This window comes from Dermacentor albipictus, chromosome 1 (genome assembly GCF_038994185.2).
Source record: "Dermacentor albipictus isolate Rhodes 1998 colony chromosome 1, USDA_Dalb.pri_finalv2, whole genome shotgun sequence".
NCBI classification, from domain to species: domain Eukaryota; kingdom Metazoa; phylum Arthropoda; class Arachnida; order Ixodida; family Ixodidae; genus Dermacentor; species Dermacentor albipictus.
The window spans coordinates 210,925,161-210,943,766 of NC_091821.1; the positions used below are offsets into that span (position 1 = coordinate 210,925,161).

The following is an 18,606-nucleotide window of genomic DNA, read 5'->3' on the forward strand; positions in this document are numbered from 1 at the left end:
GGCTGTCCTATCCTTCCTTGGGCGATGATTACGCGTTCGCAGCTATATACATATGATACGCTGCCTATTGTTCTGCACACGTTCGGCTGGCTCCGCGATATATAGTGATGTACACGGCTTCTGCTAATGTGATCAGAACTGTGCTTCGCTGTTGTGTGCCAAAATGCAGGAGTCCCCAGGAAGATGAGGCCGACGGGTAAGTGTTCACGTATACTTTCCGATTCCAGCTTCCAACCATAATCAGCTGCAATCAATCACACCGAGATCACATTTACGCAAACAACTTCGGCTGAAAAATACGGACGGTATTTTTCATCGTTACGGCAATCATTTTCTTATCACACCCATCGCTATCACGACTGACTGGCGCCCGCACGCCTGTGTTGAAACACCCTTAGGGATATGTTTTGCGAATACGGGCTCTTCAGCGAATGCGCCAACGACTAAGTTAGTAGCCAGAACGCCATGCAGTACTCTGCTTTCTCTGCATTTTGCTCGAGCCGAAATGCTGGCATGCGCGCCATCGATTAAACCACGAGCTCAGAAATGAGCAGCTTGTGGTACGACCGCCGTGACCACCAAGATGTGAAAAGCAAAAATGTTCTTCAAGGCACTTTAGCTTTAGCCTTTTCTCTTTCTCTTTGTTTCAGTCTGTGCTCTATATAGTAGATAAAACGAGCTCTATCTTAAAAGGCTCCACCGACCTTATTCGTTTTAGAACGCTAAACAAACACTTATATCGGCGTCCAAGAGGTTTGTTCGCTTTTATCGCGTAATAGTGCGCGTGTGGTTTCTGACAACCACGGGAAAGAGTGCAAATGAAAAAGAGCAGTAGATTCAGCCTTCAGTTATACACCAAATCTCCGAAACACATACCACGCCTTCAAACAGCTTGCTTCTTTTCTTCGTGCTCCTTGTAATAAAACTATTTACGACCCCCATTACGTTCTACAGTGCTCTAGTTACATCTGCCGTGTACCAGTCGGAGTCAGAAAGGCAGACAATAATCTTTAATTGCGAAGTTCACTGAAGGCACTGCCATTGAAGCAAAGTTCAATGGCAGCACCTTCCCCACGACCAGAAAGATTCCTATCTCTCTTATAATACGCGCCATTGGTAACGGGATATTGTGCACAGTTATAACGTCGGGGCCCGCGCCGCGGTGTCTCAATGGCTATGTCGTTCTGCTGCTTGAGCACGGGTTCGTGGGTTCGATCCTGCTGCCGCGGCGGATACAAAAACAGCTCGTGTGCCGTGATTCGGGTGCACTTGAAAGGACCCCGCGCGGTCAAAATTTATCCGGAGCCCCCAAATACGGCATCCCTTAAAGACCGTTTTTTCATGGGCACCACCATGGATGGATTGTTGGATGGATGGATGGATGTTATGATCGTCCCCTTTGGAACGGGGCGATGGGTTGCGCCACCACGCCCTTGCTATTATACTTCCTAATGACCTACCTAGGTTAAACAATAAAAAAAAAACACCATGAACTCCCACAACCAAATTTTCTGATCCCCTATTGCGTACTGTGCTTTTGTACGTCTCCGCTTTTTGTCGTTTCCCTACTTTTCTTCCACCAATCCTCCAATCGCCTTTTACTAATCCTTACTGCGGACATGTATCCTTTTCCACTGCTCTCGCTGAACGCAAGGGCTTCAAGGAGGCCAGTGGTGCCCAAATCGACCGCTGGGTAGACGTCTCCAGATTCTAATAAAACATGATCCATAGTTTCCCTAGCTTTACCGCAGCAAGCACTTGCTTCTTCTTCCTTCTGATATCTCGCTTTATAGGTGCGTGTTCTAAGGCATCCTAATCTCGCTTCGAAAAGTAATGAACTTCCCTTTGAGTTATCATAAATTGTTTCTCTCCTGATTTCGTATTTTCCTCTTAAGTAGTTACTCATGGCATGTTTCTTTTCCATTGCCACCAACCATGAGAATATTTCAGCCTGTCTGACTTTCCGCTTGACGTTCATTGTTACTGTGTTTACCAGCTGTGTTTACTGTGTTAACTAGGCAGCTTACCACATATTTGCTGGTAAGCTGCCTAGTTCTTTTCCTCCATTGTGAATCAATGTTTTTCATGTACAGATACCTGAACACTCTCCCAGCCCATTTACTTTCTTCCATATTCCTCACCCGTTCTTCATATTCAATTTTACTGCGAGTTTCCCTCACTTGAATACTAGTCCAGCCCATATCACCCTGCACAGCTTCATTCGTAGTCTTCTCGTGAGCGCCCAATGCGAGGCGACCCACTGAGCTTTGGTTCCCATCGAGTCCTTATTGTACCCCTGATTTAAAGCAAACAACCGCATTTCCGAAAGTAAGTCCTGGAACCATTACACCTTTCCACATACCTCGGAAGACCTCGTACCTATTGCATCCCCACAGCGCTCTGTGCTTCATTATGGCTGCATTTCTCTTCCCCTTGACTGTTACTGTTTTCTCCTGTTTCCATATATCTATCGCCTTCGTTTATCCATATACCAAGGTATTTATATTCTGTTACCCGAGGTATTTCCTGGACCTGTATCGCCACTGTCTGTTCACTGTTTTCATTGAATACCATAACACCTGATTTTCTAACACTAAATTTCAAGCCTAAATTGTTGCCTTCCTGTCCACAGATATTAGCCAGACGTTGCAAATCACTTTGCTTGTTAGCTAGCAACACAATGTTGTCCGCATAAAATAAACCTGGGAGCTGCTGTTCTACTACTGTACCCGCCTGTTTGTATGAGAGATTAAACCCGATATTACTTCCTTCAAGCGCCCTCTCCATCCTCACCATGTACATCATAAACAGAAGCGGGGATAAAGGGTACCCCTGCCTCAGTCTCTTGTTATTAACTTTTTTCTCGCTCCTCATCCCTTCCCATTCAACGCAAACGGTATTTTCTAGGTAAATCTCTCTCAAAAACTGTAGACAATCGTCACCTAAGCCTTCCCCTTCCAGAATATCCCACAAAATGTTGCGGTCTACGTTGTCATAGGCTCCTGCAATGTCTAAAAAGGCCACATATAACGGTCTGCTTTCTACTTTTGATATTTCAATACACTGAGTAAGAACAAATAAGTTATCACCTAAACGCCTACCTATTCTGAAGCCATTCTGAAGTTCTCCCAAAATGCTATTATCTTCTGCCCATGCTTGAAGCTTTAATTTGATTGCCTGCATTGCTAGCCTGTATATTACCGATGTAATGGTCAACGGTCTATACGAGTGAATTCTATCTTTCTCCCTCTTACCTTTATAAATTAAATTCATTCTACTTTGTCGCCTACTGTCTGGTATTCGTCTATCTTTTAAAGTTTTTCGCACTGCTTCCGCCTGAGCTTTCTTACTTTTTGGTCCTAGTTCATTAATCAGCCTAATGGGAACCTCGTCTAGCCCTATGGCTGTGCGCTTAGAAATTTGCTCTTCCGCTTTCTTCCAGTTGAAATTTGTCAGCACCAGCTCCTTTTCCACTCGGGTCTCTTTCATGCTCTTGTTTTTTTCTTCAAATACAACCTCGTCATCGGCTTGGAAAGATTCAGCTGTTATTTTTCGGATGTAATTTATTGCCGCTTCTCCTTCCTGTCTGTTTTCATCTTCGTCTAGGATATGTTGTATTGTTGTTAACTTCCTGCCTAATAGTTTTATGTGGTTCCAAAATATTCCAGGTGCGGCCTTCTTTTTCTCACGTATTTCTGACAACCAACGTTCACTTTCACCTTTTATCTTTGCTTGCACCAGTATTTGAACCATACACTTTTTCTCCCGGTATATTTCCCATTTAATGGTTACTTCATCCTACGGCAACTGCGCCTTCTTTGACTGTCTGTGTGGTGTTGGGCTGCTGAGCACGAAGTCGCGGGACCGAATCCAGGCCACGGCGGCCGCATTTCGACGGAGGCGAAATGCGAAAACACCCTTGTACTTAGATTTAGGTGCACGTTAAAAAACCCCAGGTGGTCCAAATTTCCGGAGTCCCCCACTATTACGTGCCTGATAATCAGAAAGTGGTTTTGGCACGTAAAACCCCATAATTTGATTTAATTTGCCTGCTTGTGCTCTCGGGATGCTTTCTGTCGTTCGGCGATCGCTTCTCGTATCTCCCTGTTCCACCAGCTTTTCGGAGTCTTTTTTCCTTTCCAACGAACATGTTGTTTCTCTCCGTACTTCTGTCGTTATTACACTTAGAATATTGCTGCGCAGTGGCGCCATCTATGGGCAGTCGGCATGCTGCCTTGGGCGAGCGCTCCGTTTTGCATGGCAGGTATACGCTCGGCGGTAGTTTCTGGCGTTTGTTTTAGCGCTCGCGCGGTCTGTGTAGTGCGACGTGCGTCTTCTACGTGGAAAACGGTTCTGTGAGACGTATTGAAGTGGTTGAAGTCAGTATGGCCGGACTTTCTGCTGGCGTTGAGGCGGACGGAGCATGCAGCGCGATGTGTGCGCGCATGTTCGAGCCTACAATCGGCCTCGGAGATCAATTGTGTATTTCTGGAAGTTCCATTCACTAATGTGACATTATTGCAGTATTATCCTCTAGTTCTAAGCTGCGGTTTAGGAGAAATGAAGCGTACGCGACAATCGTAACAGCGTGGGTACCGTTCTGCTACGATAGGAGCTGTGCTGTTATACTTTGACAAGCATTCAAACTGTTCGCTGCAGGTTACATTGCGTGACTACTTGGTTCGATGGATGAGGTTTCCACCCATGAATAAAATAGTTTTGGCTATTAATAGGCGCATACCTTACAGTCTGAATTAAGCTTGTCCAGCAAAGCGACCGTTTACTGCGCGAGCGTCCTAAGAAGTGGCTAGGTGCTGGATTACAGCTAGATGTCTTTGTTCTATATAGCGCACGGTCCAAGCATACGGCATCAGCGGTTATATATCGTTATATATATCAGCGGTCATAAATAATAAACGTTGTGCGGTGTGACTATGCGAGGTTGTATGCGGCGTTAGCCCGTTTTCTCTTGCTTTTTCGATGAAGAGGATGATAACCGATTTTTTTTTTTTTCGGTTGTGTTCGTTCCGTTTTCCACGACGCACTCACACGTATTATGGAAATTTTGTCCTCAAAAACAGCCATCGCAATCTTTTTATGCGATCCCTCTCATATATTATGGCTGTATAAAGGCCAAAAAAGCTATGCCGAAGCACACAGCTTATACAGTGAAACCTCGTTATAACGAACAGTTAAAAAGTCGGAAATTAGTTCGCTATATCCATAATTCGTAATATAAAATTTCGTAAAAAATACATGCAAGAGGAGCAAAATTCAATCAGAGAAGGCACAGCAACTCGAACGACGCTTACTTGGGTCACGTTAATTTATTTACGCACAAAGAACTGCGTTATCGCGGCCTGCTTCTTGGTGTTCATCGCATTCCGTATCACGCCCTGTTCCACAGTTTGCAAACACTCAACAAGGGCAAACCCACTGCCCTCAATAGCATTGCAGTGGCGGCGCAGTAAATCCAACGCAGCAAGTGCTTCTTGTGAAGTCGGAATGTTCTCATCGTCTACAGGGTCAGCCTGAGCTTCGCATGCGGGATGTTCAGAGACTTCCGCAGCGATTTCGGCGTCCGTCAGTACAGCCGTGGTCGCTGAGATGTCGTCGCCACCTACGAAGTCTTCTACAGTCATTGTTGCGGGCATGTCACCAACACCAACATGGCCGTTGGTGGGCATGTCACCAACGGCCACGCCACTGCTAACACTAAAACGCAAAAGCAACATTCGATCACGCCGCTGCCGCCGCTGCTGAAGCGGCGGTGTCAGCGGTTGTGAGATGCGGACGATTTCTTGGGCTGTCAACTCTCGATGACGACGTGGCATCTGCGGCGCTGTCAGTGCCTGCGAGGTTGTCCTGAACGTTTGCTGCGCCGCACAACACACTTGTAGTGCAACGAAGCCTGCCGCCTGCTATTAAAGTGAGGTAGGGCTTGGCGTCGCGAAGTTCGTTATATCCGTTTTATGCCAAACCGCGTTCGCTATAGGAAGTTAAAAATACATGTGTTTGACAAAAATATTTCGGAAGAGTTCGATATATTCAATAATTCGTTATATGCGTGTTCGTTATATCGAGGTTTGACTGTATATGTATCATGCTGGTTCACCAACCGCAGTGATCGCTGTGTTGAGCAGCGCCATCGGCCTTATGCAGGAAGGCTAGCGTACACATATCGTAATTCAAGCCTACTGGACTTGAACTGCGTGAGAACGATGCCGGTGTATCACAAATATTTGATAGCGTCTGCCACTTAGATGTTTCGTGGTTGCCTTAGCTTGGCCGTGCACGAGCATGCGCTCTTATGTTTTGTGTTTTACTCTCTACGCCAAGCGATCAGTGAGCTGATTTACCATTTAATGCTGGTAATAAAAAAATTAAATTATGGGGTTTTACATGCCAAAACCACTTTGATTATGAGGCACGCCGTAGTGGAGGACTCCGGAAATTTTGACCACCTAGGGTTCTTTAACGTGCACCTAAATCTAAGTGCACGGGTGTTTTCGCATTTCGCCCCATCGAAATGCGGCCGCCGTGTCCGGGATTGCTGGTAATACAGAGGCACCGGTTTTCTTTGATGAATTTAAACCGATATAAGCAAAATAGTTCACAACATATACACACACCGCGACTGATAACGCGCGTACACAGCGGCTGATTATGCGCGTCACATTTTTGCGCCCCAAGGCATATTTCTGCCTACTGTAGTTACCTATGCACCGAAAGGCTTCCCTGAAGACCTTATATGAACGGACACGGCGTAAATTTCACAAAGTATGATCTAAAATATCTCGAAATCTCGGATCGTACAAGCCAGAGAGGAGGAAAGGCTCGCCGCGCGCCATATCCTCCTCGCCAAATGAAAATGTCTATACCCTAGCATGCTGTTTCGGGAAATTAAACACCATAATTTAATCTTTAAAGAAAAAGAAAATGACGCCTGGAAGATCAGTCGGTTGCGGTTACCTCGTTTTCATCGGTTTGGTTACGCTTTTCGGCTTAAACAGAGAGTACTTCCGTTTCGAGAACATGTGCAGTCGACCACAAACGTTTAGGGATCACAGGATATCTAAAGCCCGTAACAGTAGGCAGTAAAACCTTAAATCGTAATGTTGTTCGCGTGTACCATATACAGGATGTCCTAGCGAACTTTAGCCAGAGTTTAAAGATATGTGAATCCTACGTAGCTGGACCGAACCAAGGTAATGTGTGGCGTCACTTGGAGATACTCAAATCATTTTTGTCATTCCGCCTTATTAGATAATTAGTCCCAATTAATCAATCAACTTCTCAAACATTATAATTAGATGAAAAGTGTCAATAGGAAAATTGTCGAGCGACATGAAAAACTCCCGATACAGCTTTCTGTTCCTCAATACGTGCTACATAAAAGTGTTTTTCCGAGCGTGAAAGAAGCCCGCGAATACACGCAAAGTGCCTCGAGCAGCCATTCGCGCGGCAACGAATTAAGCAAGAGAAAGCAGTATCGAGAGTTCTTCATGTTGCTCTAAAACAATTTTCTCATTGGCACTTTTCATCCCATTATAATGTTTGATAGGTTGGTTCACTAAGACTAATTATCTAATTAGGCGGAATAAAAAAGTAATTCGAGTATCTGCAAGCGACGGCAAACAACATTACCTTGATTCTGTCCAGCTACGTCGCATTCGCACATATATTTAAACTCTGGCTAAAGTTAGCTGGGGCACCCTGTATAGTAGAGGCTTTAAATGCGAATACCGGGCTGCGTTGTGAAGCAACGGCAGTATTCAGCTTTTACAGCGAAGCTAGGGCTACTTCCCCCATGGATCGTGTCCGTGTGCTGACACAAAACTCGCTCCGGCATCCGCGTCAGACGCCACCTGCATTCGTGCCGTCGAGTACGCGCCGTGATTGGCGCGACCCTACTCGAATAAAACGTCATTACGTGGGCAGATCCCGAAGATGGGGCAATGTCCGGCAGACCCACGGCGGAGGTTACGCAGGCGTTAAAAGGCCCCTCTCCAGGTCTGGCCATTTTTAGCTGACAAGCGCAGAGCATACATTGCGCGATAACGATCGTGTCTGCAAATTAATACATCGCTACGCGCCGCGGAAATGACTGAAATTTCAAACCGAACGCTGTTTTCCTTTCTCCAAGCCGGAGGATGACGTAGGCATGCTAGTGCGCCTACGGTCACGTGATTGCACGGTGACGTCGCTCGTGGTGACACGTTACCTCGAGAATTATTCAAAGCAATATCTGTCATTTGTGTAATATGTTGCTTTAATAGACGAATTAAAGCTTACAGAATAATAAAACGCACACCGAATGTCTGCATGTTTTTGTTTTGCTTTGCACCGCAGCAAGAGAGATGTACGTACTATGTCATTTTCTATCGTGTTCCAGCGCGGGAGCATGCTCTGTGATCCGCTTGTATCTGCCTCAGTGTTCTTGCAGCACTTATATCGCTAGTCAGGTGTTCTTGTACACAGCGCGCAAAATCGTGCGCGGCGCGAAATGAGACAATCGCTACAGCTCGCGCGCGACGCCCTCAGCGGAGGTGCGCCGCGCCGCAAAAAAAGCGAGGAGAAAAGAAAAAAAAGATGATGACGGAGTCCGTGACGTATGCGTCATGCGATCCTCGAGGTCCGATATGGGAGAACGCAGGGAAGGAATTTCGCTTGCGGAGGCTAGACAGGCAAGTGGAGGGAGTGTCTCGCTTGGCAGTGGAGCTCGCCGCCTGAAACCATGGGTTCGCTGCAATATTTCTCTCTCAGTTATTAATGAGCCGATTTGACAAATTTTTGCGGCAGAACGCTCCCTAAAGGACACGTAACCTCCAACGTATAACCAAAATTTTCTATGGAGCCTGGTGAGGGGCCCTTTAAGCATTACCCATACGTGGGCCGATCCCGAATATTGGGGGCGAGGACTTACGGAGTCGCCAACTGTCGGAAGACACCTCCTTTGCGTCGTATGAGGGATCATGCGGCGCGCTCCTCATATAGCTTTTGCCTGCGGCGCTCAATAAAAACGCCAAGGGAGCCGTCCTGGACATTTCTGTAAGTACTCTCAAAACTAGGGAACTTTCTCACTGTCGAAATAATAATCTTGGGCAGACTGAAAGCACAGAATAGTTTACGGGCGCTCTCTTTACCGAATACGTGCAGTGAAAGCCACTGCGCGCGGCCGCCGCGATGGAGTCTCCCGAACCGGCTTCTCGCGTGAAAGGTAGGCAATCGCTGAGAGCAAACTACGCAAAGTATGTTCTTATAGTGGGCTCTCTGTATAACCAAATGGCGCATAACAGAATGAAGCCTCAATGCAGCGATCGCACGGGTTCGCGGCGACCGACTGCGCGTCTGCATACATGTCCGCGCACAAATGTTTCGCTGTCGCTGCGAGCGCGTTGTCGCACCGTGCCGTGAGCTTTAGGCCGTAAAATATTACCATTTGACAGAACACAAGCTGTCATTGTTGCGTGGACGCTATCAGAGCTGTTCAACAATACTTTCGTCACAGCGACTTCGACGCCTACGGCGACTGTGATGTGCCGTCGCGACGATTCAATCTTTTTTTTTTCTAAATTCTTGGACATTTCAATATTATTTCTCAAGTTGCGTTGCACTGCACATGTTTATCGGTCACCTCAGCGTGCGATTTCCCTCTGCTTTTTTTTAGTGATCCAGTACATTAATTCATAACAAACACAAACATGACCATATGCCATTCCCTTTTTTAATGTGCTTCTTACCGCTCTTTCCATTCCAGTGAACTTGCCAGTATCTAGCATCAATAAACCAAACCGTCGTGATATTAGCCGGGCAGCGGGCGCGGGCGAGCGTCTTAGTGCGCGTTTTCTGCTACTCACCGCGAACATGATAGTCCCGGTGCCGTAGCAGAAATCTTCCTCGCGTCTGTGATTTCTGCATACCTGAGTTGTAGCCAATGGCTGTTTTCTGGTTCCAAGTTTCACGAGCCAAGCGTCACGCAGCTTCTTGTCCTGCGGCTACGTGTGAATAAGGCTGACACCGGGCTCCGTTGCGTATGTCCGGCACTGCGGCACCGAGCAGTAGCCTACCATGTTGCTCGCTTGGAAAGGTAGCCACTGCCTATTATAGTTATTTAATATGTTGTCAAGCAGACGCCCGAGGCGGGGAAGCCTCAACACTTAATCATAACTGCAGCGCAGGTGGGACTTTAAACTTTCGTTTTCAGCTCGCTTCGGCGCTTCCGAATCAGCCGACGCGGCCGCTGTGTCCACGTAATACCTCATGCCACGTCACGCCGACGGTGCGCCAGCTTTTCCAGTGGTGGAGCTCGCCCCCAATATTGCAATACCGGGCCGACCCGCGGCGGAGGTGAAACAGGCGTTAAGCACTCCCCATATGTGCGCCGATACCGAATATATTGCAATACCGGACCGACTCGGGGCGGAGGTGCAGTTCGCCATTAAGGGTCCCACATACACAGCTTCGCTGGTCATCTTTCTTCGCAGAGTGGAAGGGCACCGAGTTTTTTCTGATCCTGTGGTCCGTGAAATTTTGTGGTTTAGTGTACACTGTCGAGCGTGCTCTGCACGTGCTTGTTTGCAGGTCCGACTACACCGAAGTGGTGCGCATTGAGTTCGATCCCAGGGAGACGAGCTTCAAGGAGCTGCTCAAGCTCTTCTGGCCGAACCACGATCCGACCCGTGAACACACCAGCAGGGAGTACATGTCCGTCATCTTCTACCATAGCGACGCCCAGGAGAACGAGGCAAAGCGGTCGCTGGAGGAGATCCGAAAGAACTACCGCGCACCCGTAGTCACCAAGATCCTCAAACTGGAACAGTACCACCTGGCTGAATTGTGAGCTTCGTTAGGGATGCATTACGTCCGCTGCCGTTGCTTTGACTGGTACTGATGACCCGCCGTGGTCGCTTAGTGGCTTTGGCATTGCGCTGCTAAGCACGAGGTCGAGGGATCGAATCCCGGCCGCAGCGGTGGTACTTCTATGGGGGACGAAATGCAAAAAAAAAAAAAAACATCCGTGCACTTACATTTAGGTGCACGTTAATGAATCCTATAGGTGATCAAAATTAATCGGGAGTCCCGCACTACTGCCTGCCTCACAATCAAATCGCGGTTTTGGCACGAAAAATCCCACAATTTACTGGTACTGATGGAACTGTTGGGGCATTTCATGTGTTGTGTCATGCGTTGTCTTAAGTAGGCACAACGCATTATATACTATAGAGCAAAAGCGGTTTCAGCGAATATGCATATCGCATTAGTGGTAACAAGCCTAGCTGTTACCCTAAAGCGGTCATCAGGAAGCCACCTCGATGCACCAGACGATGCTTATTCGAGACAAGCTGTGTTTTGGAGACATTTGAATAACAGACAGTGTTTCAAGGGGAAAAAAGCCATACGTTGCTTTTTCGTTATCCCTTCTCGAATAGAAATAAGCTTTCAACTTTTCCTTGGGGTTTTCTGGTTCGTAAATGCCCAAAATTTAACAGCAATAGTTTTATTAAAAGACGGCACTAAAAAAGCAAGATAGGCAACCTTAATTTAGATGCGATGGCGAGTACGCACCAGCTTATATGCCAAATTGGACAAAACTGCTGAAATAGCCGCATGTAATACCGCCATTTTCTCACACGTGATGCGCCACACACTAAACTTTAAGTTACTGGAAGCCTTAGGTTAAACCACGACCGGCTTTATCCGGTCGTGGGTTAAACCGACTGCACCTCGGCGGCGAAATGGTAAAGCGGCCGTCTCATATCCGAAAGGTATTCAGTTCGAATCCTGGTGCCGCCGGAAACTTTTTTTTTTTTCCTAATGGGTCCACGACCTGGCGCCTGGTTGTTTATATGGGTTCTCATCTCGAAAGGGGGCCCCATAGAGATATGCGAAAGTATCTGGGAGAGCCCACTCTCCTACCACAGCTTTGATGCATGAAGTACCGTATTTACTCGATTCTAAGCACCCCCTTTTTTTCACGATCGCGATGCCCTAAGTGAGGGGGGGTGCTTAGATTCGAAAAATCTAGAATGACCCCGCCTCCCTCTTTTCGCTGCGACATCACGACGACACGGGTGCGAGAAATAACATTTTATTTTGCAAACATTCAAAAGAAAAATCGGTGCACACAGTGAACCCACCGCTTGTGTCGGATGCTCAGTTACCATCACTGCCACTCGAGTTCGTCGCACCGCTTGAACCGCCGCTCTCGGTATCCCACAGCAGGTCGTCTTCCGTTCTGTCAAAGTGGTTTGTGATCGAGCAGTTCTTAAATGATCTGACCACAACGTCCACTTGGACCAGCTTCCAAGCGTTCGAAATCCTCTTTGAGATGGTTGATGGGGACGCTTTCTGTAGCTTTTACCATACATGGCTGTACGGCGTACTCGCGCCGCGGACGCCGTGCCACCTCGGGACTCCGACGGCTCCGGCTCGATGACAGAGTGAGCAAGCGCCCTGCGGCCTTGGCCACGTGCGCTTCCTAACAAATAGGGGGTGTACTTAGATTCGTATGCAAACATTTTTCCCAATTCTTTCGCGAAAATAGAGGGGGGGGGGGGGTGCTTAGAATCGCGAAAATACGGTAGTCGAGCATCCACGGCTGCTGTGGGAGGAAGACGAGTGCTGCCGGAGGGTATAACTATAGGTATTGTACAAGCTCGCTCCCGGCAACTATGTATACGGGAGTTCCATACGCTCGGAAGGATACCCAGCTATTGGGAAGTTGGAGGCATGGGACCGCGAGACTTACTTTAGAAACCGCGCAGTTCACGTTCCAGTGGCGTCAAACTTGCGCACCACTCGCTCGCAGTGCGACGACGCAAGGAGTGTGCTCCCGTTACGCCATCGGAAAGGCAGATGACAAAAAAGCTGTGCCGGGATAACGTAACTATTCTATTCCAATTCCTTTTTCGGCCTTTCGTCGGTGGTCCGGGCCACTCCAGGCCTACATTGTCACTGGGATAGGCCGGTCGTAAATCGTGAGGAGTAGATGATGCGAAATTAAATCGAGCGACCCGCAGGACGCGCGCGGTTTTACACCTCTGTCGAAGTCCCCCTTCTACCGATTTGAGCGCGTGCCGAATTGACCACTTGCAGAAGTCGGAGCGCCACCTAGCATGAAAAACGGGAAGCTTGCGCCTCGCCGCTTGGTTGGAAAACATCCCGGCTCCAGCCTTGCTTTGGCACGGCGGCATCGAGTGGCGACGTTGTGGTTGCAGAGCTTCTTTCACGTTTTGTGAAAGCGTCGACGTTCTTTGGTAGTTGCCATATATGACCTGCCTTAAATATGATTGAAGAGGACTTCATTCTCTAGCCGTTTTTGCAAATGGGAAGGACAGCTGACTTCTCAGAGCGCTGGATAATGAGCGACAATGCGTGGGGTTATCTTCATGTCAACACTTCGTCCGTTTGTCAAGCACACCGCCGATGGGCTTTAAAAAAAGAGGGTTAAGTTAAGCACATAAAAGTTAACGTAAACACCGTGGACCTTCCACTTGGCCTCATAGGAGCTACGTACACACCATCCATGAAGTCAGGCATCTACGTGGTTACAGCATGGTTCGCAAAAGCCATTGGCGACATTGCCGGAGAGCACTGTGAATGTGTGGCCGGATGAGTGCTTTATGTCTGTCGTATTCCCCGAACTCTTAGTTGTTGCATGGAACAACAAATGTACACGTTCTAGCTTGCAAATTTGATATTCATCTCGTGCTGTTTCGCCAAACTGTTGTGTTGCATGCTTGTGTTGCATGCAGGCCTCAAAGCTTACGCCAACCTATTTTATTATATGTTATATTAGCTTAAATATGGGCAGTGCGTGCGTCCGCAGGCCAGTACGCTCCCGCTCACTCGCGAATACTCATCAAGGCAGATAGTTTGACGAATTGGTTCGAAGTCATGTTGGAAGAGAGCGCAACAGAACTGACATGTACGGAAAAAAAAGAAGACGAGTGCAGACTCACAAATGATATGACGTACATAGACTGGCCGCATCTGTTTGCGCTGTTCTTCACAAATCGCTTAATCGTACTCGCATCTACTCAGGGTCACTCAGTGACGAGCGCGAAGGAAAACTGCATTCTTTATATTTAAAAGCCTCAACGGGCCCTGCCAGCACGTCGCTGGCCTTCTGTTCAGCGTTGCAGAACTGGCAGGAGATGACAAGGGAATAGAAGTTGCCTGCATAAGCCACAGATCCTAGAATGCACTGTTAGCTGCCACGGCGTGCCGTCCGGGTTCGACCGCTTCACCGCTGCCGTCCGCAAACTTCTCCACATTAACCTTCGCGGGCGGAAATCTGAAGAAATTACTATTTCCATTTTCATAATAATAGCTCGTGCAGCCGAAAGCGACTCAGTTGGCCGGCATGTCACGCCCGAGCAGCGCAGTTTGCTTTCCAACCACGGAGACGGCGCTCACGAAGCGCCGCCCCGCGGCCGGTTTTTGCGCATGCGCAGTCGTACTTCTGCAAGTGGTCAATTGGCGTCTTTTCGGACATCGTACGGCAGCGAGAACCAGGCCGCTATAGCTTCGCAGTACGCTCAACCAAAACAGTATGCCTCACAACGGAGTCCGCAGCGAGATTACTTCGGTGCAATGTAGTCGCTTGTATTCTGCAGGCACCACCAGAAGTACCGGCTGCAGCGGCAAACCGCACTGTACAAGAGCCTAATCCAGTCCGGCATGAAGGACGTGACCCGGAGCCACGTGGCGACGCGACTCAACGGCTACGTGGCCGGCTTTGGCACCGTGGCCGCCTTCGACGCTGAATGCAACCAGCTGGGCCTCTCCGCCGACCAGGCCAACGCCGTTCGTGCTCTGATCCGCAAGGGCAGAGCTCGCTGAGCGCTCTGCGAAGCCTCCACTGCAGCTGCGACTGTACGAGGACGGTGCCCGCAGCTCTGCTCGCCACGAGACGTCCGAACACTTGATAGAAAACGCCCGTCGACCATGTCTCAAATAAATCGTCTCCAAGCAGATTATATATATATATAATAGTAGTAACTGCATCTTTCAATGGGCCAAACGAATTTAGAATGATGCGAAGCACAATTTCGCGGACATCTTTGGTTTATTTACCCAACAGTTTACGCAAAAAAGAAAAAAAAAACGAAAAGAGAAATATAGAAATAAAAAGAAAGAAAAGAAAAAAAAAGTAAGAGGCCTGAGGGAGAGAGCCTAGGGCCAAAGAGATTACCCGTTGGTAACGGGGTTATTCGCGGCGCATTCGTCAGCCCCCTCGTCAGTGGCAGTGTACAGGTCGTTGACAGGGTCCCCGTTACGCGTGCTTTTACATGATCGACGAACACGCAAACCATTTTGTGGTGTCCTGATCAAACTGAGTAGAATGTGATACTGAAAAAAAATTTTGACCTCACGTGATCGATAGGCACTGCGCAACACATCTGCGCACAGCATCATTGGATTTTCACTGCTTTTAATTTTGCGAGCGATGGAACCTTCAAAAAGAGAGAGAGAGACCCAATTCACCAAGCAAGCAACATAGCTGAACAGCACAGCATTATCAATGTTACACTTCAGCGTAAGCACTCAATATGAACACTGCTTGCTTGAGTACACATGCTGTTGCTAACTGTTGGTATGCTGCATGCAAAACTGCACACGTGGTCAAATTGGCAATCAGAGGGCATGAATAAAGTTCCTCTAAATAATGAAGCAGAACAGTTATCTTCAGTTACAAGATCTGTAAACAGCAATTAAAAAAATTACATTCAACTACATCATTTATACAAGCCTTCTTGCTTGTGTGGTGGCAGTGGCGATGTTTGCTTGGAATACCCCTAAAATTCTCACAAAATTTTTTCCCAAAGAAACCTAAAGATAGAAAGAAAAAAATTCTTCATCCTGTGCTCTACCACAGGCCACACGCTTCTTGAAGCATTTTACCAACTCATATGTGCCATTTTTAAGGCAACGATAATTACATAAAGCAGCAATTTTTGTAGGTGGGGCATACTAAAATGTCGGAGCTGCACAAAGTGCCATTCTTGCCCCCCAAATTTAGAGGGCTACATTCAAGGCGAAACTGGAACTTCCCAAGGCTTTCATTGGTACACATTGGAAAGGGTCCAAACACTGAAATGGTTCAGCCAACTGCTGTGCTACATGTCACAGGTCCGCGCTTGCTATCGTGCACGACTACTTTCAGTGGCAATGTTTGCAGGGCAGCGAATCTCTGGGGAGAGCTGATCAGCGGTGAACAACCAGTTTTTGGACATTGGGCAGGGAGTGGACGTTGCCGAGTGTCGGACACGAAAGTTCCGTCACTTTTTCACTTCATGGAGGTCGGTCTTCAGTCTACTATTTAAAGCTTTTTTTTTTTTTTATGCAAGCTTGATGCATCAGAATGTAGCAGCCATGGTGATCTAGCAAAAAGAACAGAATAACTTGAGTGCCCCAACTTTTGCAGAGCATAAAGCCTGGAGTAAATTTATTAAAAAATATGTACTAATTCAATACAGCACAGAAAATAAGCAACTACTAAAAGGCCTGTATCTCCAGAAAAAGAACAAAACATTTGTTTGTCATGCAGAAATAAAACACTTTTAAAAAGCTCTAAATAAATTTATAGCTTGAACCTCTACTACACGTGACCTGGGTAACCATGTGCATTATGAAATGGTGATGGAAGAGTCGCTTGTGGACAGGTATGTCAATCTTTCCTGGACAATAATCTAACCACAAGGGCCTTGCTACTAGTTTTGTGCATTCAAGGTACAGGTGTGCAACACCTTCATATATTTTCCCCAACAGGTACTTTAGTTATGCCTTTCACGCAGAAGCTGTGAGAAACCATGCAGTCCTCAGCCCACAACATACAGCATTGTCCACATGTGCAACAATTGGCCAACATTCATGACATAACCCTAGTAAAACACAGTCTCTCACTCTCTATAGCACCAGTTTCAAGGCATATTTTTTTTTTCCATGCACACAGCCAAAACAATAGTCCATTCTTTCGTTAACAGCCAGAACACAGTAGCAAATTATGAACAGATCACACAAAATGTCATTGACTATCACACCGAATTTCTAGACCCTAAGTGCCGCCGGTCATGCAACGAAAACTAAATACAAACTGAAAATGTGACTGCATATAATATAGCTATTCAATGCATGTAAAATGACTTTCACTCTTTGTGCCATGCTGTAGTATACAGAACATTAAAATTCAAGTATTTTGTCAACTAGAGAAGCATAATGTTCCTTTTTTACATATCTTATGATATATATATATATATATATATATATATATATATATATATATATATATATATATATATAACATGCAGTGCAATTATTATTCATAGGACATTCTTGGTTAACAAGCAGTCAGACAAATTACATTTCTCTTAATCCTATTGCAACGTTATTGCCCATTTCATTGGCACCAGTTGAATAACCTGCAGCTAGATAGCTAGCTATAAGGCCTGTTTAAATAGAAGTAATGAGAAGTTCACAAAGAGACTGGAACAGATTTTTTTTCTTTTTACTGGGGAAACATTCCCCCAAAGGCATTGTATACTACTTTTCTTGTGATTCGGTGGCAAAACAAATAAGATTGAATAATTGAATAAGCCCATTTTTACACCCAATCTCATGTTTTATGTATGAGCAATTAAATCCAAAGCTAATGCAATTTCAGGATATGTTGGCCCAGTCTACACCAAATCATGTCATCACGCTGTTATTTACTGGTTTGCATTGCGTCAAGCTAGAATGAGTTATAGCACTTGGTCAAAGCAAGCATAACATAGCACGGTCACATCCATGCCTGCACTAGAGAGTCAGGGAAAATTCAGTGCTTTTATTTCCCATTCAAACATCAGTTCGAAAATTAATAGCAAAACAAATTTTACATAAGGAAAAGCAATACATGTTGCAACACAAACACACAGCCTTCTGGTGGGTGCTTCTGTGAGAACTAAAACATGCCCACAACAGAGCTACCTTACCAGTGCTTTAAGAGCAAACTATTATGTACAGAATTGCAGCACACACAAAGAAAAATGAAAAAAAAAGTGTAGAACTTCTTCCAGCTTTCAGACCTGGATGAAGCGGCTATTGGAATAATATAGCAGAGCATAAGGTGCAGCCATTTTCAAAAGGCTTCCAATGCCTTGTCAACAACACCATGGTAACTCAAACTTCACGCAGGCTCTTCAATGTGCGACACCCTCATGGTGAGATAATAGAGAGAGCGAAGCAGGAACAGGAGGAATGCGATCAGGCCACCTGAAAACCCAGAAAAAAAAAGGCACCATTTTGTTTAGTGTCACTTCCAATTTATAGAAAGCATACATCAATATAAAAGCCAGGAATTTACTAAGTTTCTTAAGAGTTGTAAATATCAAATAAGAACACACGAATCAATCACTTTTTGACCGCAAAGGGAACTGCAAAAATACAGGGTTTGCATAAAATGTATCAGAAACAACTGTTTCCTGGCGTGACTATATGTCGCAGCACGCTAGCACCACGCATGCTCGGTGGTAGGGGATGTGACCTTCAAGACACGCCAAGCGCCAGTGGCCTGTGAGCGTTCGTTCAGGCTAGATCGTGTTTTTAGTGGACCCTTGTCGA

At 46.5% G+C, this 18,606-nt stretch overlaps 2 protein-coding genes across 9 annotated transcripts in view; one reads left to right on the top strand and one right to left on the bottom strand.

The window, feature by feature from the left end:
- LOC135906626 (peptide methionine sulfoxide reductase-like) overlaps positions 1–16,696 on the top strand; it is a 74,305-nt gene extending 57,609 nt beyond the window's left edge. For 6 of the 8 annotated variants that reach the window (XM_065438105.2, XM_065438099.1, XM_065438097.2 and 3 more), the window contains 3 exons: positions 170–196; positions 10,585–10,839; positions 14,622–16,696. In XM_065438105.2, the coding sequence (XP_065294177.1) occupies positions 170–196; positions 10,585–10,839; positions 14,622–14,847 (508 nt within the window). In that variant the 3' untranslated portion in view covers positions 14,848–16,696. Of the gene's footprint in view, positions 1–169; positions 197–8,797; positions 9,052–10,584; positions 10,840–14,621 lie in introns of those variants that run through there. The other 2 variants (XM_065438103.2, XM_065438098.2) reach the window with 2 other exon arrangements.
- A 1,114-nt stretch (positions 16,697–17,810) lies between these two features.
- The window catches only part of LOC135906627 (type I phosphatidylinositol 4,5-bisphosphate 4-phosphatase-B), a 44,364-nt gene continuing 43,568 nt past the window's right edge, over positions 17,811–18,606 (bottom strand). The window contains exon 8 of the mRNA XM_065438106.2: positions 17,811–18,258. Coding sequence (XP_065294178.1) covers positions 18,173–18,258 — 86 coding nt within the window. The 3' untranslated portion in view covers positions 17,811–18,172. The remainder of the gene's footprint in view (positions 18,259–18,606) is intronic.